We start from the raw sequence: 27,616 nt of genomic DNA, 5'->3' as shown, positions 1-27,616 counted from the left end.
GAATCGTTGGTGAAACAAACACATTTGCGAGCGGAGGCTTGAGAAATAGGCTAATAAGGAAATAAAGACAGAAGTGGTCCTTTCAAAACCATGAAACCCAATTGAGGTGCAAAAACACGCAAAGAAACTCAGCATTGATATCAAAAACCCATAAGATGACACAAAAAGGAAACTCCGCATTTTCCCCCAAATAAGGTGTCTCAAGGTAAATATACCGAGTTTTTATACGAAACGTATATTCGATAGGTGTAGGATGTTATAGCCACGCCTCTCTGATTCTCTCCTTTATTACTTACACTCTTTTATCTATTGATCTCAGGAACCCCACTGATCCGTCTAAGCAACGACGATTGGACGATAAAATCGCTTTTTGAAAAATGAGGGATCTTTTCAATGACGACTGTAATTTTTTCTTCTTTTCCTTTGTTTCAAATACGTTTGATGTCTCGAGTATTTTGTAGTATACTTTATGAAAATTATTGCTTGTTTGAAATTCGACAAAACCGACTGCTTTAAAAGTAATATACGACAGGTTGGTAAACAAAGCGGGCAATAGTGTCAGTTAAGAAATAACAGTGACCATTAAGTTTTGTGAGCCTTAATAACTGATTGTACATTCCAGGTAAGTACTAAGAAGCTAGAAACGATGGCGTTACGACGCGTGATTGCACCCTGGTTAGATTTACTGGTCTGCAGATATAGGAACTTTGCAGTTAATTCAAAACTACTTAGAATAGTTGCTCCAGAAAATTCCAGAGAGCATGGAGAACAAAATACGAGATTGCCTGTCATCTCGTACGTTCCAGTTCGGAAGGACTCCGAAATAGTTGAGAAAAGCCGATATGAAGTGAATTCTATACGATTCTCGCATGTCCTAGATTCCACGTGCAGACTAGCTTTAGTTGAAAAGTTTTGGACTGACCAATCGAAAACATGTTAAATGTTGAACGAAATTCCCAGTCGCGGTGCAGACGCATTAAACAAAGCTTCGCGCGACCAGGTCTTGCAGTGTGTACTGGTCCTAAAACTCAAACATCATGTTTCAATATTGTAAATTACTGCATGTACGATAATATTCCGGACACCGCACACGTCCTCATTAACGGACGCTCCGCCTAACAGTTCGCTTGTAGTTCGAAGCATGCAAATTAAAGTGGACGAAACAATTGTGTCAAGCACACGTGGGTAACTTTGAATTTGCTGTAGTGAATGTTTGTGCTGGCAGAAATTTATTTTGCAACACTACATAGGTAGGCACCTAATTATGCAGCATAAAATTGTAAAGGCTGAATTTAATAGAAGTCATAGTATGTTATTTTGAAAAAAAGAAAATATTTCGGTATTTCAATGATACAAGTGGTGGTGGAAATTTAATTCATTTACTAGCTCTTTACTGACAGAGCGGGATTCCGTGAAATAAGAAAAATATAAATGAAAAGTCGCAATGTCCTTTAGTTCACACAAAGTAACTAGTTAGATACAAAGCCTACTACAGTAACAGCAAGTATTATCTACACACAATAGAATAACGGAACTATTCCCTTTTATATTTTTAATCAAGCCGCTTTTAAGTTCATTGAAACGCTATCACTGCTGATCACGCCGGCATATGTTGGGTAATGTTTAGTGCAGATTGCCTCTCATACAAGGAGCACAATGCGGCCTTCATCATTTGTTCCTCAGTGCGATGCCACAACAAATACAAGCTGAAAACACACCGCCCACAATGGCTGCCTGTAATACGTGAAGTGCATGCTTTTGTATCAAAGCTGTAAACTTATTGGAAACGGATTTAAAAATTTTTGTGCTGGAATATCTTTGCTAGTAGATATATTTTTTAAATACGAGTCTTTGAATAATATGCGACGCACTTAATCTGTTACATTTTCTGCCAAAAATACTACTACATTCATTATCTTTCTTTCATCTATTACCTTTTTCCTAGAATTAACCTGAATTGACTTAAAATAATACATATATGTATAAAGCTAGGTTTGAGCTCTCAACATACAACTCATTTTGATAATACATCCAATTCTGCATAACAACAGGTTCATTTAAAATATTTGGCGATTTCAATTACGGCTGCAGCGTAATTTGCAGTTATTCATTTCAGGCAACAGCTTCACGTATAACGAACACATTAATCTGTCAACCTTTAATTGGTTAAATCGCTGGCGAATTCATATCAGACTCATAACTGTAAACAAAAGAATCTGTTTGTATTCGTCAACTATATCCGAGAGGCAATTATAGATAGTTCAACTCAGATTTGCGCGCGGCCCTATGTGTGCGTCGGCTTGTAAATATACTACTTTCATTTGTGTGACAGTGACGTCGTCCGAGCATGACGTGTTCTTATCGCTTTTTGTTATGGGTACAGTAGTTTACGAAAATACTAGTTATTCACGACTCAAAGCTTTTTATTATTAAATATAGTTTTTCATTATTTTCACATACGTCTTTTCAAATTGACATTGACAGTATCTAAGAAATAAATAAGGTGAAATATCTAAGATGAATTAAATACTCCTTACATATTTTCAGGCTGGGGGTACGCGGACAATAAATAAAAGTGTGGACTAAGAATGTAAAAAGAGGTATAATCTAGTATAATAATGTAAACAAAATGTGTGGGGAATTAAAATAAATTAAATTGCTTCGCATAATGTCGACCAAAATAAGACGGAAATAATGAAACTCATAAATGAACGTTTAAGTCAAATTGATGAAGGAATGTGGGGTAATACTTGTCGACATGTACAAAAGAAAAAAGAAGAATACTATAGACATTTTGACATGGAGTCAGAATTTATAATTCATCTTGGAGAGTAGCGAATCTGAAAATTCATCATTTGATTTTTCAAGTAGCGATTCATAATCATTATAAATAAATAAACATTAAATTACGTAATAACTGTTTTTCTTTAAATACCACACACTCCCATATAACCCCTAAATAACTGTATTGTACCCGACTGTACCTCTTGTCACGCACACAAAGTCACTGTATATGTACAAGGGTTACCCACACATAAGGCCGCGCGCACGACTGAGTTGAACTTACTATACCATCGTGTTTTAAAAGAAAAGAAAAAAGATAAATGACCATTTTATCTCAAGGAGCCTTATTCCTTATCCTACAAAAGAAAAATAAGGCGGGACCGTGGACATTCTATGCTAAACAAAAGGCAGTTTCGACGGGATGATGGATGAAGCTTTTTCGCTATTGTAATAGATCAAGTGATATCAGTCAGCTTTTAGAAATATGTATCGAAACAAATTGTTATGGAAGATGAAAATTACTGGCTGGTATTTTTTCAGGTAGGTTCATAGCTATAGGTAGTGAGAGTAAAACATCTAGATCAAAGCACTTAAACTAAGTGAACATACAAATTCATTTTAACTATCTAGAATTTTCTTTTGTGTGTACTCAGCAAGCAATAACATTCATAAATATTCACGTCTCACCCCAGATTACCGAGAAGTTCCAACATTTATCCTTGAAAGGGTAGAACGACCTCGTGCCACGAGGACCTTCTTAGAGTACTTTGCGGCAGTAGTAGGGGTTAATTTGAAAACATTATCTTAAGGATTTGCCCATTTATTAAGGAGAGGTTCTAGTGCGATAAGACAAAGAATGCTTATATCCTGCACACAATTAAAACCGTAATTATATTGCAGATGTCACCAAAAGCGATTTGTATTATTATTGATATGATTTACTTAGATGAGTTAGTCTCTTCCTTTTTGCTAGGTTATTTTTGAATAAAATGTTGAGATCAATCATTATTCTCCTGTTGGGAATTTAGTCTCTATGCCGAAAAGCCTTATTAGCTTTCCTCATATTATGCGTAAACCATAACTTTAGCAAGTACCCATTCATCAAGTTTAACTACTGTTCACCAGAGATCCGAATCTAAATTGGGTCACTACCTATAGGTCGGGATTGACATTTTAGTATGCGGTTATTTCCCAAAGGTAAATAAAAATGTAAAGTTGACTAGGGGTAAAGCGTGGCAAAATCGCTCTCAATTCGTTCCAAATTGCACCATCGAGTCTTCTAGTATCGGAACAGGCTCTCGATCACGTACCCGCAATTTCTACCCATCGACGAGTTGTTGAGACTTGCTCGATTCGCGCGTCGATCTTGGATTCAATCAAGAGAACACGTTCCCATATGTTACAAAAGAGACCTTATTTCAATCTTATTACAGCTTCTTCAGAACTTCGGGCTTAATTATGATAACGATAGTAACGTTACAAAGTTTGGGGGAAAAGCAATTAATGTTTTAATCGTTGTCCGTTTTTCTGCAAAAGGTGCTTTTTATGGTCCAACTTTATAAGGGTTGACGTACCGCAAAATACTTAACCTAGTAAATATAACAAGATATATTTCAGTTTTTTTGTAAAAGAATCCTTTATCATAAGTTCAGAAAGGGCATTAAAATTATTATTACAAAAATAGCGATATAAAAAAGTATCAAATCCTGCACACCTATAAAATCTCTAAGTAAACATATTGTTTGAAATGCGCCCCAAGAAGCTTATGAAAGACGAGAAAGGTGATGTCCTTTATTCCCTATGGCAGTAAAACAACACGGATTTGATAAAATTGCTATGACTTTACCGCTGAAAGGTAAAGACTGGGGCGTTAAGCAAATGGTCCACTTCACTGTGGGTAATCCACTGTGGAGAACGACTCGTGACAAATCGCCCATAAATAGGATAAAAGAGCCGGTGAAATAACGTAGACCTTCGTTGACAGAAACAAAGAAACTGGCCACTAACTGCTCCTGTCCAAACAATGTAATTGATGAGTAAAGTGTAGGAAGTTCCGGGTGCTTTGAAACTATGCTAATTTGGAAGATTGTAAAATCTAACTAGTTGCATAACGAATGAGTGCTGGTTTCGGTGAAAACTTTGTTCTTAAAAAGTCATTTAAGTAAACCATTGCTGAATGTGTGATAAATTCGAGCTTGTTTGAGCTTTAAAAATATTATTTTATTGAAACAATCAATTGAACTCCTCATCGTTTTCTAAACCTGAGATTGAATTTTTCAAGATCTTTGTTGGGCCAATGCCAGCATGGGCATTGGGGTAGAAAATAAGATTTTCAGAAGATCGAGGTTGGTAGAAAACCGACATCAACTTAATTTTTAATGTGACCTCGAAACCTTCAGGCCAATGTGCTTTTAACTGACCGTAAAACAGATTTCGTAATACGTTTAAATATTCCAAAAGGTGGGTACGGGTGTGGAAATAACTAAGATTGACCAACTTGACAATTCAATGAATACTACAAGTCTAACAGTAGTGGTTTGAGCATGACCGTAAAATGTTTGTGAGTTTTTGTATTTATTATTTACATCGTGTCGATAGACGCCTCTTTGTGGAACATTGAAGTGGAAGGACTGTTGATAGCCATTTAGTAACAAAGGATACCTGTTAAGATGTTTTTCGATATTTTATAGATATAAGACGCTTTACTTTTAATTTAACTAGAAACAAAAGTCCAAAACGAATTCTGTAGTAGATTCAAAAAGTAAATAAATACCTCTGTGTACTTGGCGTTTGAACTTGATCTCAATTTGGCGCCCCACAGATGGGGTGAGTCAGCAGAAAATTACGTTGGCAATAAACGTAATAAGGAGGCTATTTATTGTTTGTTTTTGTTAGCAATAGTGACGGAAATATGAAATCTGCGGAACACTTGAATACAGGTGGTGTGGTCCGATGATATTTATTATAAAGTTGCGGGATACCGGCATTTGGCACGAATGCCAGAAAAGCTCGACATATCGAATTTAATCTTCCAAGGTCGTAGATGAGTTATGGGAATAACAGTAAAATATATTGGATCAAGTCGCAATGCTATAACTGTCTAAGGTAAAAGGCAGTCGTTATTCAATATGTTGGGATAGAAAACACATTTATCCCATTGTTTCAATTTGTTTGTATAGCTAGAATACATAATATCGCTCATTTATTTTTAGCACTGTAAATTCCTCTAAGATCGGCTCCTACTAATAGTGTACTATGATTTTTCTAGACTTTTCAATACACCTAAACAACGCGTTACTAAAGAAATAGACGTCTGGGAAAATGTCGAAATGAAATAAACATATAGGTAATACGGAATAAATCGATTTGGAATTTCGTCGACCCGTTTTCCTTTTTCTATTAGAATTAGCCTCCAACTGACTAAGCTTTTAGACGTTATATACATTTATCTACTAATGTCGTCAGGCTCCTTTCACCCATTAGCCTGCGAATGGTAGTGATTATCCAAATGTCTTCAGACCATTCGCTGTAAAAGTTTATGGGGTAGACTCAGCAGCAGACATTCACGTTTTTTTAGAATAAGATGTCGGCTATATTATCTCCGATAACAAAGGGTAGAAAATGAATACATTTGAGCACCCTAATCGCTACTTCTAGTGTCGACCTTTATCCCCTTGTTCAAATATAGTTAGGAGCTCCTAGTACCAAAGCCCACTAAATACAAAAGGTCGAGGGGTTATGTTACAATCGTAAACCAATCGCGCTGTTCGGTCCAGGCGTACACCGGCAATGTTGCCAACGTGAAAATATTTATTTGCAAAGAAATACTGAGACCAGTTTTTGTGAACGTCGTAATTGACTTCGTTATCAAAATAATGAGGCACGTAATAGTAGTATAAAAGGACGAAATAAAATATAGAATGAATATCCAATCTCTACACGTGTTGTCGGTTAATTAGTAAAAGTTAAAGCACAAGGAAAAATAAATAAAACAGCAATTGTGTCACTAATTAGTGACGAAAGTTCAGTTCCGACATTTGCATGTTTCACAGACATTTTTGATGACATTTTATACGCTATATCTTAGTTTATTATTCATTGTACATTTTTGCACTACTGTGAATAAATATTTTTAGAAGAAAGGGGTTGTTGTATGAAGTCATCACTCATCAAGAACGAAACCAATACCAAATGGTTCTCGATACGGTAAGATTTGTTCACGGCTAGCAACCCAACAGCTGTGTGAAATTGCTTGTGGTCAGTCCACTACACTACATCTCACAAGACAGCATTAATTTATCGACGCAATACATAAAGACACTATCTCTACGATAAAAGTTTTCGCGTTACAAGTTTCTGAGTGAGCTGTTTAAGTTCGATTGTAACTTAGTTGTTTGTTCCAATTGCGGTACATAATTGTCTCTTTAGAGATAGAATTGGGAATGAAACAGATGTACGTATATGTATGTGTAGTAGCCATTCTAAAGAAAAAGTAACATAACCATGAATGTCTACGGTTATTCATATTTATTACGACTATCCTCTTATTGTGAGAATGAAGAATGGCAAATAGCTGATGGAGAGTGTTAGGTATGTTCGGAGCGGGGAGACACGTACGTGTATTCAAACGGCGAGTCAGTGACATACTGATTTATTGAACGAACGTCTCTGTCGCACGCGCGCCAACACACACAGGTGTTGTACACTCACATATACAACAATCCCTTCCCCACAAAATCCCTTAATCAAAAAAATGGCTTATAATTAACAGGCCTAACGCGGCGTTTGGATCTTTGCTTTTGCTGGTCAGGTTCTAAAACATCCTCACTACTTTCCACTGTGTCAGGTGGTGCTGGTGGGTCGAGATTCATTAATCTAGGATGAACTGGTGTAGACTGCGACTGTGAGGCTAATGGCACAACACTAGTACCTTCCCTTTCTTCAATATGAGCCTCTTCCGCAGATGTTGGTGATTGTGGGCCTACGGGAACTATAGTCTCTCCCGATGCGCCTGTAGGTTCCGGCTGCGGCAATAAGCTGCTGTCGTCTGTTTCTATGTCCGAGTGCCAATCATTTGTTTTGTTTGGTACCTCATCATCGTCTTCAGCTCGAAACCGTCTGATCTGGTCGATGTGTCGAATAACCCTGCAGTTTAGTTCCGATATATACACCGAATACATGACATTCCCAATCTCTTCCTTAATTATGCCTTGAACCCAACAATATTTGTCGTTTCCTAAAAATCGCTTAATCCAAACAACCTCATTTATCTTAAATTTTGGCCTTTTCCTTCCTCCCTTATGATTACTCTGTAAGGACTGATTTTTCCTTACGGTCAACGAAAGATCAGTGGATGTCGAAGCGACTTGCAAGGGATTAATCAAGTCCAAACGTGAACGCAAAGGTCGACCATACAACACTTCCGCCGGAGATTTACCTGTGGTACTATTTTTGAGTTTCTATAATCAAATAAAAACTTAGCAATTTTTTCTTGAAGAGGTATTTTAGTGTTACCTTGCAAAATTATGGTTTTTAAACCTTTCTTTATTATTTTTACGAAACTTTCGGCTTGGCCGTTACTTGACGGATGATATGCCGGCGATAATACATGTTGAATACCGTTTATATTGCAAAAATGTACAAACTCCCTAGACGTGAAGGAAGTGCCATTGTCCGTCACCAACGTGTGCGGCACCCCTGTTCTAGACATAAAATCACATAATTTACTTATAACGGTTTTTGATCCATATGATGTTGTACTAACAGTGTAACATTCGACCCACTTGGAAAATGCATCAACTATAACTAAAAACATCTGGTTATGAAACGGTCCAAGAAAATCCAAATGAATTCTATAGAATGCATGCGGCGGATACGGCCACGGCGAGGGAGGCGCGCGGGGAGGCGCGGGTCGCAGTTGCGCGCACACGCTACACGCGGCTGCCAACCGCTCGAGCGCCGCGTCGATTCCCGGAAACCACAATCTTTCGCGCGCGATTGCCTTCATTTTTACTACCCCGAAGTGTGAACCGTGTAATTCTCCGTATATTTTCTCTCTTAGTGAATGAGGAATGACTACCTTATGACCACGCATTAAGCATTCATTTTCTAACGCCAATTGAAACCTAACATCAAAATATGGTCGCAATTCGGGGTCATGAATTTTGCGTGGCCATCCCTTCAACACATAATTCTTAACTTTTTTTAAAATCTCGTCGCGGGCAGTCTCACGTTGTAATTCACATAAGGTGATGGGTAGACTTCCTTCAATGACAAAATTAACGTAGGCAGCGCGCTCGTCACAGTCTCGATCCTCCCCCCGCGCTTCGTCCCGCGACCGATTCTCATTCATTAACGACGCTCGTGATAAAAAATCTGCACTGTTATCACCGCTGCGAATATATTCGATGGTATAATTGTATGCTGACAAAAATAACGCGTAGCGTTGTAACCTATTAGCTGATACCTCAGGGATGCCACGATGCGGGCCAAAAATTGTTATCAATGGTTTATGGTCCGTACGTAGTATGAATGGTGTAGTACGACCATATAGGTACTGGTGAAACTTTCTTACACCATAAATTATTGCCGTTGCCTCTTTCTGCAACTGTGAATAATTTTTTTCCGCTGCTGTGAGCGTCCTTGAAGCAAATGCGATAGGCCTCTCGCGGTCGTCAGCACGTGATCGCTGAGATAAAATGGCACCTAACCCTTGCGGCGATGCATCTACAGTGAGCAACAATTTAGCGTTCGGATCAAAATGCGCTAACAGCTGATCGGAACCCAGTAGTTCTTTGATTTGTTTGAACGCCTCGTCGTGAACTGGAGTCCACTCCCATTTTTATTTTATGTAATAATTCATACAATGAGCTCAGAACCGACGACGCGTTTGGTACGAAACTCCTATAGTAATTAACTAGACCTAAAAATGATTGTAACTGCGTACTATTCGTCGGCGTTTGAGCTTTTAAAATAGCCTGAACTTTATCTGGTGATTTGCGAATACCATTTTTATCAATAATATGACCGAGGTAGCAAATTTCGTTTTTGAAATATTCGCATTTATCCTGCTGAACAGTTAACCCTGCATCCTCCAAGCGTTTCAACACTAAAGTTAACCTGTTTATGTGCTCGTTAACATTACTCCCTGTTATTAAGATATCATCTAAAAATATTATTACCCCATCAAGTCCGGCAAGTACACATTCCATTGCCCGTTGAAAAATGGCTGGAGCACTCGCCAGACCAAACACTAACCTAGTGTATTTGAAAAGACCGCGATGCGTGTTGATACATGTTAGGGCCTGTGAGTCCTCTGTCAGTAGAAATTGGTTATAAGCTCGTGAAAGGTCAAGTTTGGTGAACTGCTCACCACCGTGTAGTCTAGAAAATAATTCATCGATAGATGGTAACGGGTATTTTTCGATAATTAATTGCTTATTAATAGTTACAGAGTAATCTGCACAGATCCTAACACCGCCATCTTTCTTTAATACTGGCACTATGGGAGAGGCACATTCCGAATATTCTACAGGTTCTAATATACCAAGATCTACAAGACGATTGAGCTCCGCATCGATCTTTTCCCTTATGGCGAAAGCGACAGGTCTTGCTTTAAAAAATATCGGCTTCGCGTCTGGTTTTAATTTTAAAGATACTTTATTTTTATTAAAACAACCTAATCTATTTGAAAATAATTTTGGGAACTGCGAAATAATATCAGTAATTGTCTGATTCTGTGATTTATTCATGTAATTAACGGGCGTCGCCGGGGCAAATTCTATGTTAAATGTATGTAGAAATTCCCGACCTAGGAGCGGCGGGCCGCCGCCACACACTACGTAGAACTTTAGATCATGTGTGCTATCTGTATACGACACGTTTAAATGAATAAATCCTAAAGTTTTCATTTTACTTCCCGTGTAACTAAATAAATTGTTATCAGTGTCGGTCAATGGCAATTCCTTGAAATACGATCGGTAGGTATTGTCTGATATTACGTTAACGGCTGAACCACTATCTATCTCAAACTCCAAAAATACACCATTTACGTTAACGAATTCTGACATTGGTCTACCTTTTACGCATTTAATGTTAAGTACCGAAAACTTACCATCGTCTCCGACATCCACATTACCTTCCGTGACGTAATTTACTTTTGAGTTAGACGCACACATTCTACTTAAATGACCTTTGCGGTTACACTTTTTGCACTTGTAACTTTTAAAACGGCACTGATTGACCTTATGATTGGTATACCCGCACACACTGCACTTTTCATTCTTGGAGATACTGAACACGCCTTCAGGCCCCGCGCTGCCGGTGGCCGCGGCGGCGACCGCGGCGGCGACCGCGTGGCTCGCCCCGGCGCTTCCGCTCAACAATTGCGTGGTAGTTGCTGCTTTGCGCGCTGCGCACACGTTTTCAGCCAACTCTACGGCCTTCCCCAGCGTCAGTTCCTGCAGATCCTTCGCGAACAACTTTTCACGTTCGTGACCCGCTGCCATTCCCATCACAAATTTGTCGAGAAGGGCCTCTTCCAAATTCTTGAAACCGCAATGTGCCGCCAATCCTCTTATCCTCGCTGCCCACTGAGTATGACTTTCACCTGGGCGCTGCGTGGCTGAATAAAAGTTGTATCGCTCCGCGAAACCAAGCCGTTTAGGGGTGAAATGGCGGTCCAGCAAAGTGATGATACTATCATATTCCACCGCCTCGATCTTCTGCGGCAACGCCAGGTCACTCGCTAGTTTGTAGCTGGACTCACTCAAAACACTTAATAATATTGCCTTGCGTTTTACCTTCGCTTTGTCAGACTCATCATTTATATCATTAGCAATAAACCATTGAGTGAGCCGTGCCTTGTAGGTGTCCCAGTCGTTAGTCAGGTGGTCAAAGTTGGTTATTGAACCAAACCCTCCGTTAGCAAACATTTTTTTATGTTTATTTTGTCCTCGTCGCCACTGTTAGGTATGTTCGGAGCGGGGAGACACGTACGTGTATTCAAACGGCGAGTCAGTGACATACTGATTTATTGAACGAACGTCTCTGTCGCACGCGCGCCAACACACACAGGTGTTGTACACTCACATATACAACAGAGAGTTACTTATTCTTTATAATAATGATAACCTAAAAGCATTTTCCAACAGAGTACCAATATTTTTTCCAATTTACATGTCCCAGCACCTAACCATCTTTAAGTCCCCAAGGACAGATAAAACCGTCTACGAATTCGTACCAGGTAAAAACGGAACTGTAGGCAGAATATCGTCGCCAAATCAATATAAAAGATTAGTAATATCAAATAATCTCGGACGCAGCAGGTATATCCGTGTTGAAATGTTACCTTTTATCGTCAGTAAGTCGCGTCAAAATCCTCCCCACTGGGAAATCTGGTGCGTTTGTCGAAATCCGTCTCGTTTTCCGCTGCAAACGAATTTAAAGTGAAACCGTAATCGTTGATTTTCAGGGCTATCAATTACGCCCCCTCCCGTTCTTTGTAAAATGTAAATGGACGAATTTTTCCCCAAGAGAGAAAACATTTGTTTTTATCATTCTAGATTCGACAACATCTTTGAAACTATGTAGACGAGACGAAAAGCATAAAGCTTATATTTATGCTACTAATAAAGTCTAAAAAGTTTTATGGGTATTGAACTTTTTACTTTTTGAAACACTGTTTCAACTATCTTTTTTTTTGCTGGGCAGCGAATAAAAGTGCCACTTGCAAGCAGTTTCTATCTGTATAAACTGTGAGATTTAGTGTCCCCAATTGCCAACTTTTCTCAACCAATGCGATGGCACTTTTTACAGCTTTTTGGATTGTGAGAAAACAAATGTCTGTTTAAAACAGGACTCGAAGTTTAAGCATTAGGTACCTATTGAGTACACCATGGTGCTTTTTTATTGTTTTAAAATTTATTGTTAGGTGTAGTCATTGCATGATCAAACTTAATAAAAAGTAAGTACAGAACTCCAAACACTTTTGTAAAAAATGCCACAGACAGGTTTTGCATAACTAAATCAGATAACCCATTTTCCAGGAGCCTTCGTTTCACGCTTGCTTAGAGCTATCACTTCTAGATATTCTATCTTCCTAAACGGCTCATTTGTTTGCCGCAAGGCTGCCGCTTTCGGCAACATCAGAATATGACGTGACTAATAGCGTTATGTCGGAGATTTATTGCTCGGAACATTGCAATGTTGAGGAGCGAATGAAGCCTATAAGAAAGAAAGGGACTCGCGAGTGTTTTATTCAGTTATGTGTGAGATCGTTATTATTGGATGGAGTGATTCGGTTGCCCCGGAAAAGTGATATCTGTATAAAACGATGAATTTATCTTCATCATCTCGAAATATGGAATAAAATTCGAAATATTCATTAAGATTTTACTAATTATTTTAAATTGACATAATATTGTAAATTAATAAGAAATATGAATTAGATGAATCAACTCTTGAACGACTATAACGTCCATTACAGTTATTGTATTTGACACAATCTACAGAAGCTTTGAATGCCTTTGACAAATCCGAAGCTGGTCCAAGCATTTTGTACTTAGCAAATAATTATCCGCAATTTAATCAAGGTGCTCTCCAAAACAGAATATTATTTTGTCCCTTATCTCAGCACCTTTAAAAAGCCGAAAATAATTAGGTCTGTTTACAAGTTTTCTTAGGAAAGAAGGCCCAGCAAGATCGCTAAAAAGATTTTATTCTTAAGGCCCTCGGGAATTTTAATTATGAAGTTTTGTTAACTTTTAATAATTCGGCAGAAAATTAGTCTTAAGGAAACTTTAATTAGGTCGTGTACACAAAGGACAGTGTAATTTAGTTGGTTGAAAAAGTTAGGAGAGACAACAAAGTTTAACTTTAGCCGGGATGGGTCTACGGGTTAAATATTCATGCTGCGAATCGGGTGTGTAGTGTGTTGTGAACTGTGCCATTTCATTAAAAGTAATGAAATCAGTTTGAATTACGAAATTAAGCTGAATTAATTTATGTATTATTATAAGCAGATTGGCGGGTAAATTATTCAAATGATGCGGTTCGTTGTTTATTTATCTAACTTGTTCCCATTTAAGTTTGGACACAACTGTGGTTATCATTTTATTACATATTTGATACCCCATTTCTAGGGAGGACAAGACAGATGTAGATCGAGAGAAATTAAACAACAAAGCCATTAAATATACCACCTCTTAAAAAATCCTTGCAAGACGAAGGGCCGAAACTACTGCTAACGTAAAGGTGTCAAACAAAAACGTAAAATATCGGCAGTTCATTTCCTCGTTCCTCACCAGTTTCTTATACAAATGTATAGCACTTTATCACTAGACGAACAGGGGTACAACATTATGTGAAGGAACTGACACGTTCGTAGTAAATTTCAACGTGTGTAATGTTGCGGAACCGTGTGTAGTTACTACCTTACCTGTCATTGAGGAAGGAGCTGGACTATAGTATTGTACTATTTAGTTAGCGAAACAAGCCGTTTTTTATGGGTAATCATCAAATGACCCTGATGTTGTGGGTGCAGCTGCAGCGTGGGGGACTCTCAGAGTCTTACTGACTAAAACCTAAAGAAGGGCCTAATGTTGTATGGAATAATAAACAATAACAACAGCTATAAATGAACATGTCCAAAACAATATATAGTACATCATATATTATATAAAAGTGTCTTTATTGCATCAAATGTCTCAAGCCATTTTATTTCGGGCTTGGGATGTCGTAAAAGTTATAAGTATACAACTGTCGTCGTGGCTTGAGATGTCGAATAATAGGTAAGCAACTGTCGTCATGATGGACACCGGATTACGTATCTGAGTTTATCTGTTGAGGAAGCGTAAGGATCACGATCTAATTTGCAGACGGAAGGTGATTGTGTGACGAGCTTCTGGGTCGTGAGATCGTGACATCGCATGTAACAGGTCGGACATATGTATATTCTTAGGTACCTACGTGACAAAGCGAATATATCTTCTGAATACTTGCAAAACTATTATGTATTGGCAAGATTTTTTGTTTCCACAGGAGGCTCTATTTCCTATTAGTTTATATCATCCTATCTGCCTAGCCTTTTCCCAACTATATTGGGACTTTTGTTTTAGGTAGGTACATCATCGGTGTTATATGTAGTGCGACTGTTTATCAGACGAGCTCCTCAATCAAATGAACCCAGCAAATGACTCCGTCGAGTTGGGAATTTAACCAACACACCCAAACAAAGGGGTGTCAAAAACCTAATTCAAACACAGACAGCGTCAGAAGCGCCACAAAATACACTTGGTGAATACACATCAAACTAGCTAAACTGACCTACATGCAGACAATGGCAGGAGAAATTGAATGGGACGCTCTTAAATTATTGTCCATACGAGGGACTCCTTTGACAGCCGGTACAATACGTGAATGACGTCAGTTATCGGGGGTTCGTAGGGTAGATCGAGATTTTCAATAGACGCTATAATTTACCTGGAAAAAATTACGTGCTGTTTTATGGTTTAAACTAGCATTAGGGTTTAGATCCTGTAGATAGAACACCTATGGATCGAGCGGTAGTGATTCTGGAACTAAAATTTTGGTAACAGAACGAAAACAGAAATTTAACTAGAATAATCAGTTTGATTCTTCAATTATGCATAAACCAGCCAGATTCTATTATAAATACATGTCATGCTTCTCACTTTGTTGTTTCTTGATATTAATAAGAAACACGCAAGACTAGATATCAGCGTAGGAGTATGAAAAGCCTCACGTGTATGAGTGAGCTTGATAGAATAGATCTTACATGTTTACCTATCTTTTATATTACGTTGTGTTTATTTCAAAACAAAAATAGAAATCTCATTTATAATTCAAAATCTACCTACACAGGCTTAGAACTTTTTAATGAAATACATGTAAACATAAAATATTTAATCCACGCCATTAATATCCAGTTTTCAACTAAACAAAATCAATACGACTGTACCAACATCAATCATTTAGTTATTTGATTTAAAACTTATATGTAACAGCCAAATACAGCGACTATTTCGAATATTAATATCGAAAAGATTAATGTGAATTCTCTGCATAAAATATTAGGTACATGAGGATTTATTTTCTTGTAAACGTATGTATGTTCTGTCTTGTCGTGCTTGCAAAGTCTAATATCTATCCATATGTATACTTACGTATTCAAAAAGCTGTGTATGAAAATATCTTTAGTAAGCAATAGAATTTACTGAAAAATCTTTCCAAAACGCCGAGGCAGCTTGCTTTTAGATATGCAAGATCAAATTTTCATGCTACAATAATAAATGGGACTGCCCACGGACCGACAAACCGTTTGCCTGGGTGAATTTGTAAGGTCAAATAGACCCCTTTCAGTGCAATAAAATAACCGTAATATGAGTAATATAAAATCGTTATCAACCTTGCAAAAGCCTTTTGAAGCGGAATAGAACCAATTTGGAGAATTTCAGGGTAAAACCTATTAGGGTCGCATTCCTGTTTGACTTTTTTTTTAATGTTTTACTACTTTTACGGAACTTAAACATATTCTATTTCATGTCATATTGTAGTTAAGCAAAGAAGGAAAGTTGTACAGCAGTTTTTTTAAACAGTGTTTCTTGCCGGTTCTTACTTCTTCTCCATGGGATCCGCTCTTTGGAACCTTGAAATTCACTTGACGTTTCTGAAGAGCTATTATAGGCAACAGCTCTTCAGAACACACTTGTTTTGAAATTAAAAAAAAAAGACCTTGACTTGACTTTTAGTGTATCTTTCCTTCAATTTCATTTTACGTATGCCAACACCATATCAAGAGGCTATTATTTTCAATAACAATTGATATGGAACATATTAACCGTTGAAATGTACGGTAAGTGTCGTTTGCTGTTATCAAAGTGCCATTTGTGTATAGAGCGAGAACTTTATGGTCCATTGGCATGCGTTATGGCGTGAGGTGAAAATATATTGCGAAGATTTCAAATGAAATAATACGGGAATATTATATTGGTTATTTCTATTAAATATTTTTTTCAATATTTGTAACGTAATCCTAAATTGTGTTTGTATGGATTCAATAATGCGAGTATGTAACTAATTGTCGATTTGTAGTCAAATAAACGGAATATCATAAGATGGCTGAAACAACTTTTCTATCTATTTTTCATAATAAATTCTGATAACCTTCAGACATATTATTCACGCACAAAGCGTTTTAACCTTTATAAGTTAAGCATATTTCTTCTAGGTAATTTTTATAAACCGTTTCCAGTATTATATTTCTTAGGATTTATTTTATCCCGTAAAACATGAGGTGTCAGAGATAAGTATTTTCTCCACACGGGGTGCCGAAGAATAATTGTATTTTCTACTTGAAATATAAACCATTTGAAACGGGCGTCGTCGTTGAAAAATAGAAAGGTTTAGAACATCTTAATGCCGCCGTTCCTGTATCGGAAAATGATCGATTCTGTTATCGAGTGTTAAAACGATTTTCCCGAGAAATATAGACTATCTATTCGAGATAAATGTGTTAAGAATGAAGTTACGATATGTGTAGGTAATACGGGTCATATGGTTTCAATAAAGGTGTGAGAAATAGCGTGTTTCGGTTTCTGAAATTGTAGTGTGTGGCAATGGCATATCCTTTTTGATTCGATATATGTTGTAGGGGGTATAAGAAACCATCTACCAGTGTCTCGCTTAGCAGAAACATTGTTGTCTATACTAATATAATAAAGAAGATACATTTTGTTAAGCAATATTTTATACAAGATTATCTTATTCAAACGGCATTATATGTCATAGCTCACCCATAATATAGGGGAAAAAATACACCATTTGTAATTTTCAAAACAACTATTCTTCTTCGTAACCAAACATCGTTCACAGTCATCTGACATCTGTGTGGGCAGTGTAAAGTGATGATAAGCACATTTCAAGTTATTTTGGACCTGACCTTTGATATAACGAAGTTTTAGTCAAGCTATAACGTAGGCTATTTCCCTTGTACCTACAGCTTGTAGGTGCCTTTTCAGTTGATTGATTCCGTTGACAACATAGTGTTAGTTCATTGAACAGAGCTTAGAATGTAAATTGAATTGACTTAGGACACACCCTGTGTTGCAATGACGAGGGAAAATAGGTACCTACCTATGTGTAACTTAACGGCACATTCAAAAATATTAAGCCAGTAAGTAATTAAAATGTACTACAGCAACAACTTGCTCAGTATGCTTATTAAAAAGACTTTTAGTCACAAAGTACCGAGACTCTTCCCGAATTTCCACGAACCAATTTTCCTTCTGTTGAAAATCCTAGGAAACCTCCTAAAAAACGCAACGCTATGAAAAGTTCAAAGGTCCAATTTAATATCATCCCCATAAGAGGAAAATGATCTCTATTGTTTCCAACCAATATTTTATATCGTTAAAACTTCATATCAAAGTTTACCATAAAAAGTTTTAGCGGCACAATTTTTCATGGTGCTTATGTTAAATGGGGCCATAAAATACAGGATGAAATAAATTTAGGGGACCTCGTTGTATCCTTAATTGATTAACTTAGAAGGCTGATGCGTATTTATATTACGATGCAGTATAGAAAGAATGAAACTATCGATCGACCTTAACACTGGCATTTGAATAGAGGTTCAAAGGTTAAATATATTCATAGCCGTTTATATTATTTTGTAAATAAGCTGAGGTAGGTAAATCTGGGTTCGGACTTTAAGTCGAGATTATTTAGGCCGTGTTAGCTTTTAATTTATGGCTATCCGAATAGTTTTAGATTAAAGTAAATAAGAATCTATTTACTAAATGGTGGAGAGTAAAATAAACATTCTTCTAAAATTATAAACGTGTAACGGTTGCGGTTTTGTGGGTCTAGCTTTTCATTTAATTGTTATAAATAATAAATAAATAAATAGTGTAATGTGTGTCAGTCCATGAAAAGAAACTAGGACTGTTCTGACTCATGGGATAACTCAAACACAAAGGTAAAGTACTGCCCACAAAACCGGTCGACGAATAAAGTTTCAAGGAAAGCCTTTGCATACCCCTTCATAATCGATTTATGGACTCCTAAAAGAAAATAGATTTATGGCTTGCGTGGGCCTTATAATGTAAACCAGAATAGGAATTGATTGATGTAGGTAGGTAACTGAGTTGTGTAATGTGCAGGTATTCTAGAAAAATATATGCACGTGTTATTTACCTCTATATACAGATTATTTCTGAAATCATCAAGTAAAATAACAACAATTTAGAACATATTACAAAAAGCTACTTCGTTTTACTTCTATCAAGGTCAAAGTCAAATCATACTAACTAATGTCTACAAAGAAATAATGGTTCCAGGGAAAATGTCCTTAACATTGTCTTTGAACTCTCATTTGTTTCAGAAAAAAAACAGAATACATTTGTTTTTCAAATTAACTGTCTTTTGTACAAAACAAAATTCGCTAATAGGTCGACGTCGAACATTTTACTAACTGCAACTTCATTTATACAGAGAAAGAGGGGGCACAGGTAGGGGCCACTTCCGTAATTTCATCAAAACTTTTAATACACGGCCATCCGTTGTACTGTAAAGGCCACCATTAATACCTTTTCATAAACTTTTGACTATGCCATACTGAGTTTGTGGAGCTAAATGTCTGCAAAGTTCCAACGTTAGAGATAGAGGAAGGAATTGTGCGGGTCAAAATTAACATGGAAGCTGTTACAGTAGAGAGAATGTTTTATTTCACGCCCGATGAGATAGACAAGTTTTTATGAATTGCCCAGAACTCGGCCACCAACTGTTTCAGTGGGTAACCAATTTATGAAGGTCCAAACTTCAGACGACATCGTCTGACTTAATCGAATTCTGTCGAGGCTTTCGTCCGGCTAATCAAATCTAGTAGCTCGTGACCAACTTTAGACGTGTCCAAAGTATTATTCGTCATTTCAAGGTAATTTCTTATATCAACATGATCGAGCACCGACATAATGTTATTAAAGTATAGAGCGGTATTAAAACTGACAGCATGAAATGAATTAATTAATGATTCGGTTCAAAGAATTCAATAATTTATTGGTTCGATGATACATCTTGTTGTTATTAATCGATGTAGCATTATTTAAACGAGTGAAAGATGGGATATTGAAAAAAGTTACAGAAAATTTTACATCCGCCGGGAATACGGTGAGGCTCAAAAAGCGTCATAGTGTACCGTACATGGGGTATTTTTACACAAAAGAGTCAAAAATAAAAAGCGTAAACAAAGCGTAAATGAGCACGAAACTAAACTGCGGAACTGAACTGAAACGTCACATCCAAAGCCGTGGCGCGTATACCCTCCCTGCAGTGAGTGGAAAAATTTTCGTTCCCTCCTGTCCTTAATTTTAACTAATTTCGGCTGCAAACGCCTGCCGTGTCCGCGCCAAGAGCGAACTGCCCGAGTAATTACTTCGAGGGTAATCCCACAGAGCATGTAATCCTACGTAATATTATGTAGACGGGTATGACAGTGCTCTTAGATGATAATAAGCATTGCGAAGTACCATTTTCTTTTAACACTTTTTAATGGTATTTACGTGAGTTTTCGTTCTGGGTTCTTTTTCATGAAATAACGAATCTCAAAGTAAGATTCAGCTTATTTTTACCCACGAGGTTTATACACGTATTTCAATTACAAAACATTATAACAATGCCATTATTTTATTTAAGTTACTTCTAGTTAGTATTTATTTTTTGCCTTTGTTGTCGAAAACCACGAATTTTCTTTCGGAAAGAGTCAAGGTTGTTTTCATTTCAAAATAGATTCTTGTCGCTAAATAAGGACTAGACTCCATTCCCTTATCCTCTTTCACTACTAACTTTGAGAGCTATAACATCATCCGTACGGACCAACTTTCCCTCCCTAAAACACTTTCGCAGAAATGATAAGACCGAAAGAGCGGCTAATTTGGTTTATCACTGTAAAAATTAAAAGCACGGTTTAGTCAAGGAAATGGAAAGGAAAACGTGATAAAATTTTACTTGTTGCTTATAAGAGATAAAAAACAGCAGTTAGTTACTGAGGAAACAGCAAAGTCACAGCTGAGGCAACGGCAAGGTTTTCAAACAATGTTTTTCATAGATATTTAATATGAAAGGAAATAATTTAGCTACTTTGCAATATATAAAGTTTGTAACATTGTCGTTCGCGGTTCATCTCAAATCCTTTCTCTAGGCCGCAAGCATGGAAAAAATTCCTAATATAACGCCTTAAAAAGTCATGTTGGCAACAATGTAATTTGAGTGTTCGTCGCTAGCTCGAGGGTGCTCCGACATTCCACCCCTCTGATATCACGTTTGTAGCCAACTTTTACTCAGATATAACGTGTTTAAATATTATAACAAACTCTTTGAAAACATATCGCGATCGAGAAGCTTTTAGGTTACATACATTATAATGGAAAAGTTTTTAAAAGCCAAGTTAAAGGGTGAGTTCAAATATTGATGAAATTGTTCTTAAACTTGTAAAGGAATGAAATATTAATGCCATAAAACGTTATAGCAAATCAGAGAAAAGAGAAAAGAATCAACAATTCAAATTGAGAAATCCCGCAGACAAAACGAGAAGCACGGCAGATGCGGGTACTGCAAAACGTTTAATATTGAAAGCGCTTTATCACTTTCGCCACTGTATTTTCTTTTCCACAAATCCAAAAGCGGTTACCGCAATGAAACAACAATTTTAATTTAAACCGATATTGATTAAATACGGTCGACAAAATTCATTTATGCTCTTGTTCACAAAGAGTTGATTGTAAAAAAATACAAAAACTACGGAGATTTTTCCCGTTGCAGTACGTTTATAGCCGCTGGCGTGAAGCTCTACTCTATCGGTTCATTAATTCCGTCGTTCCTGTGATGTCCAAATAAGTGCTAGCCAAATTCGCTGTACGAATATTGAATGTTTTGTTCTTCATCGCTTTTTTAAATAACGATAAAATTGGCTTCTGCACCAATAGAATAATGTACATTAATTTACTTGAGTCTACTAATGAACAATTCCTAACAAATCTATTGAGGCCCAACTTGAGCTTAAACGAGAGCAAAGTACAAAAGTTCTGGCCACGATTTGTGTAAGTTACATGATACTAGGCCGTAGTGAATAATAATTCTATGGAAATTGCCAAACTAGATTTATAGACTAAGTTGTACAAAGGCCTTCAAAGTCCGACACTCAAGCCGAGATAATGAAGGGAGTTTCCGAAGAAGAGATCGTTTGGCGATCCTCAATAACGAAACACATAAATCACCCAATTGATTCCTTTTCTTGTGCGTTCAAAACAAATGAAAGTTATTAGTCATTTGCAAACGTTAACTTCAACGACTTGAAGACAATATGATCTATCTGAGGCATCATTTTTCTGCTCCTTTCTCTTCATTTTAGTCAAAAAAGTTTCAAAGTATCAAAGCTTATCTCTGCTATTACACTCATTTACGCGAAATTTAAAATGTCTTGGATAAAAAAATCTGTACTTACAGCGTTGTTTGAAACTCGATTGTCTGTAAGATGACCATTATCTTAATTACCTGTAACAACAAGATGATAAATTAATAAAAATATTAATTAAGCCAAACGACGTTGAACGAGATCGATAAATAACTGGCAAGTCTCGTTTAATGTCGGTAATATATCGCCTGGGTGGTTTACGAGCGCTTAAATAAAAATACTTTATTATTGAAAATAATAACAGAGGAACCGTGCTGGAGAAGATTAAGATTAAACGTATACGATCAGTTAGAACGTGCAACGTACTCTCTAGTTTCTTAGAATGCTTTGTTTTAATGAAGACAACTCTAGCAATGAAAACGGTAAATAAAGGTGTAATGCTAGTGAAATAACACCGCTGTTATTTTTCTTTAATGCATTAACCATGTTGAGTTTAAATGAGAATAAATTGTATACAAACTCCGGCAAAGAACCTACTTTCTTGAAAAATATTAAATTACCAAAGTCTAAACCGGTTTTATAGACTCTTGTCAAGTGTAGGTGTTCCGTTACTTAACGGTTATTAATTGAAGGAATAAATTATAAGGAAAGTTTTAAGACTTGAAACGGGCTGAAGCGTATTTTGAATGATAAATTTGTTTTTCGGTAGTCATAACTCAATTTTATAATTTTGATAAAGTTATGCAGCGGACAAGGTTTATGCTGAAATCAACAACAATATTTTTATTTACGTTAAAATTCGTGGTTAAAATTAAAAACGAGCGTTTTTCAGGATTGTCTGTAAATGACAATTTATATGAAGGGTTTGGAATTCAGATTTTCCGGGTTTCACTTGAATTCTTGTCATCCTCATGTCCGTCCATTATCTACTGGTAAATGAAGGGTTGAATATTTATGATTATCCAATTTCCGTGCGTGTCAAGCGCAGTAGCCTCCAATCCCATATCAACGACTGTCAAAAGTTACCGTCACCGGATTCGGCACGTTTCTTTTTCTTTATGAAAACCTTTATTCGCGTCATGAGGCTCTTCATTTTATGGATGTAACGTTTAGAGAGTGGGACTTATTTTTAAGACGAATAAAGGACAATGTTATTGGGAGGGTTTTGAAATGGGAAGGTCTCCGAGGGTTTTTGTTCATTCATAGTAAGTTTTGACGTACTTGCGTGATTTAAAGCCGATTTCTTTTTTGTTACAAAGCATTTTCAGCGACAGTAGAATTGCTTGAACAATTACTATCTATTTAAACCATTTATGTGTACATCTCTCTCTTGTTAGCTATATAATAATAAAAATGTGTTAGTTATAATTCTAGCAACCATAAAACTGAACTTGTCCTACCGCTTATAAGCTAGGTTAGCATTTAACTTTCGGAACTCTGCACCTATCTTGAGACTAACCCGTACACGAAGAATACATTTCGTACCACTACCAAAGAATCTTTAGACAAAAGCTCCGTTCAGACGAAGATAAATGATAATTCATACAAGACACGAATCCGCCTAAACAAGGCAACATCGCCCTAAGACATTCGAGTAACTTGTTACAGTGGCATGTTTTCAAATATTACAACTCCTATATTCCGTACAGTAAGAAAGATTTTACATGTTTCATTCTCATAGAATATTCGAGGCGCGCGTGTAACTTGTGGCGTTGACGGCGACCGTTCGCGTTGTATCGCTCGCTGTTGGATGCACCGGTACACACGGCTTTTTGTATACGAACCGTGAAATTAAAATAAATCTATGCACGTGTGATTTTAGTCTGTAACCAAAAATTTTACCACTTTAAAACTTAGGGATTGAGTTTAAAAACTAGCTTGAGTTTCTCCATGAACGGAATATGGCTCGCTCTCTAAATAGCAATGCTAGAAACGAAATTGTTTGCATAAGATCTCAATGTTTAGCAAACATATATAGGTACCTATGCATGCTATTAAATTCTCCATCCAACCACCTATTTATTTCTCTATACAAAGTTTGCAGACCAAACAATCGAGTCCTCGATATCAGAAACGCCATTAGCATAATCGATTAAATGCAAGGCTCTTTGGAGCAGCCACAAAGATCTTTGCTGTGGTTGCTTCCTAATTTATTTAACAATACAATATAGAGAATAGATATGCCTATCTAAGCAAAACTTAAATGTTTTCGAGGGTTCAAATAAATCCATAGTAGAGGGAACAAAGTTAAAGCTACTGTGTTCTTTCAGCAACATATCGAATAGTAGAATGAAACCACAGCGGTCACTTGACATCGGAAGCAATAAAGAGTCTCAGAAAGAGACCGACGAACTGTTGGGTTCGATAACAAAATCTATTTGCGTTGCCACGTAAATAGAGCAAAATGTTTGTGGGTGCTTTGTGGCCATCAATTTGTAGGAAGAAATGCCTTCATTTATTTTCATTAAAGCCCAACCTGAGACCCAGTCGGAAGCCTATTTTCGAACAAATTTCGATTTTGAGGCTTGTGGAGAGATTTATATAAAATTGTAGCAGTCCATTTGGCTGTAAAAACATTAGTCTCCTTCAGGAAAATACCTGAACATTGCGAATAAGACTTGAATCAGAAACAATGAAAACAATTTTATTGCGAAGTGTCAAGAGGAAAATACAGATGATCGTTTTATATTTTTGAAAATTTGGGAAAAAATGATTCCGTTCAACAATCGCAACATTTGCCTTCTGCACTTGACTAAATTCGCACTTAAGAAAGCGTAAACATAATAAGAAATATTTTATACTCAAAGCGACTTGGAGACGACATGTCAGGGCTGCGGATGAATGGAGTCTTCACATTTCTATTTGTCGCACGAACACCCCGAAAGAACTTAGAGCTGCCGCGAATATAATATATCAAGTTTTTCGTATTCGAGAAGCGAGTAATCGAATCGACATCGACTTTCAACAGTAAGCTTTGGCGTACCTCGTAAACGTGAACGGAATACAAAATAGATATTAGAAAATAGGAAGTGGAAAGTTATTTTATAAACTTGTTACATGTTTGAAACTGAATACAGTGTGGCCAGAGTAGTTAGCTCTGTTTTACATAGAAACTATCATATAGGTACTTAATGTTTGGTCGGACAGCATGGCAAGAGTACAGAGTTCTAGAAACGATTTAGTAACTCAAGTGCTCAGATACTGAAATATGAAGTTTTGGCTAATTTAAAGTTAAACTTTGGAAATGCACATGAGGTACATACGTAATTTTATTATGCACATTTAATCGAGAATGTTTAAAATACTCAATGTGATTTGAAATCTTCTTTTGGAAAAAATGTATCTTAATATAAAGTTAACAAGAATTGTTCTGCACAAGGAGGATGCCAGCTCAACTGTGTCGCATAAAGATGAAATATTTCCTTGTCTAAAAAGTGATAAGTGTTTTAGGTATTACGAATATTGCAACGCTTGTATGATGAATGGATCGCGCTGCGCAGCCAAAACATGTTTCTATTTAGATAACATTGCGACATTTATGCGTATTTTATGCATGGCAAGTTTGCCTTGCTTTCACAATATGTCATATTTTCCCATGCAAATAATATCTCAATTTCGAGTGTTTAGTTCATGATCAAAGTACTTAACTTCTTATGAGAACAGATTAGGAACAGCACTTACATTTACCGAGATCAAAAATCATATAACGTTAGAGGAACAATTCAATTTCGAAGATCATTTTACTATCGTTACCCAGAAGTGAGACATACGGGCTCTATTGAAAATTAATTCAAACTTCTGCACACAGATTTCACCATGCTTTTTTGCTAAAAGAATGCATTGAATTGAAAAAAGAGAACACTCCCAATCTGGCAGCCGCATTGCACCCAAAACTATCGACTTTACCGCTTCGCGCCAAAATGTGAAGCGATGCGTATTTAACTTGGCCCACAGAAGCGACGATTTGAAATACGTCAGATATACGGCGGGCGAATAGGAAAATAACTGACAGCTGATTTGAGATTGCGTAATGATTTACGGCATTTGGACAGAATTGAAAGAGTTTATTTCGTTCACTAGTTAGTTTCAGGCATATATATTGTATCTACGTCATTTACCATATAGGTAAAGAGTGAACTGATGGTCGCTGAAAGTTTCCCATAAAATTCACTACTGCTAGTTTTTGTGTATTCATTCCGAACGAATAGTAAAACAAAATGCTCGTACAAATTCTAGTCAACCAACATGAAGCTTTTTATGGGAGCATTGTTTTGACTTTTTGAAACCCCTGCAAGTTAATACGTTTCGGAAAGTTCGTTATTTCCTCAATGAAACCGAATTCAATATTATTGAGTCTGATGGAAAAGGTTCTTATGAACGAACCATTAACTGAAGATTCTCTACTGAAAGTTTAAATATTACCTATTGAAAGACTTTGCATTTTTCATCATTGTTAAGTAAAAAATCCAGTGATGCTATAAAAAAGAAACGACTGTTAATATTTAATCAATACTCGCATATAATTTCAACCTACAGTAGGTACTTTATTAAAGCGATATGCTGATATATAAATTATGTTCCATTAATTAGAACAAGATAAAAGATCTAATTACAGCGCCATACGCTGTTAAAGTAGCGTGATTACATAGTACAACAAACTCGTAACAAAATAACAGGCGTTCAATACGTTGGCGTTAATTAAAGTACTAAACAGCCTTGAAATAAGACAAACGCGTTTACTAAGAGACATTTTCCTAGATTGTCTGTTTTATTACCAAGATGTTGTTGCTATGGCAACCTATGTAATAAATAACAAAAGAATACATTCAATCACGACATACTCGTTAATGACTAGATTTTACTTCTAAGTTTGTTTTGTACACTGGAGACTTTAGTTAAAAGCTAATCGTTCTGTAAAAATCAATGTCGTTTTAATTGATGAAACGTCCGATCAAACAAAAGCGTTATTGTATGAGTTCATATTAATGTTCATAGCAACGTAATATATTAATCACTTAACAATAATATTGTACAAAAACAATATTGCGGTAATTATAATTATGTAAAATAAATGCCTCCTCGAAATAATTACATTGGAAGCCTATTGGATTGGGCAAGCCGCACCTGCGCTCTTATTGGCTCGATAAATAAAACAGCAATACTTTGTGTAGGACCAAAATGGAATTACACGGAGGTGTCAACATTCATTTGTTTACTATATAACTGTGGTTTATGGAAATAATTTCGGTAGCAAGATTTTCACGGTCGATCAAATTACTAGATACCCAGTACGGCCGTTGCTTGTTTTATGTATTTTCAAAATGTAGATCTCTATTTCGATAGTGTTTACTCTGGAATATTTAGGGAATTAAGTGATTCACAGTACTGAAATATTTATTTTAC

At 36.6% G+C, this 27,616-nt stretch overlaps 2 protein-coding genes across 8 annotated transcripts in view; both read right to left on the bottom strand.

Annotated features, from left to right (window-relative positions):
* Positions 1-27,616, bottom strand: part of LOC110373296 (peripheral plasma membrane protein CASK) — a 216,472-nt gene that overhangs the window by 72,565 nt on the left and 116,291 nt on the right. The gene's annotated exons all lie outside the window — the stretch shown is intronic.
* Positions 7,420-11,859, bottom strand: LOC135117765 (uncharacterized protein K02A2.6-like). The gene is given in 3 exon segments (XM_064037885.1): positions 7,420-8,236; positions 8,239-9,629; positions 9,631-11,859. Coding segments are annotated over 3 exon segments (4,185 nt in total). The 5' UTR covers positions 11,718-11,859; the 3' UTR covers positions 7,420-7,529.

Source organism: Helicoverpa armigera, chromosome 14 (assembly GCF_030705265.1).
Source record: "Helicoverpa armigera isolate CAAS_96S chromosome 14, ASM3070526v1, whole genome shotgun sequence".
Classification (NCBI taxonomy): Eukaryota; Metazoa; Arthropoda; class Insecta; order Lepidoptera; family Noctuidae; genus Helicoverpa; species Helicoverpa armigera.
The sequence above is the reverse complement of the archived record's forward strand: the minus strand, read 5'-3'. Positions and strand labels throughout refer to the sequence as shown.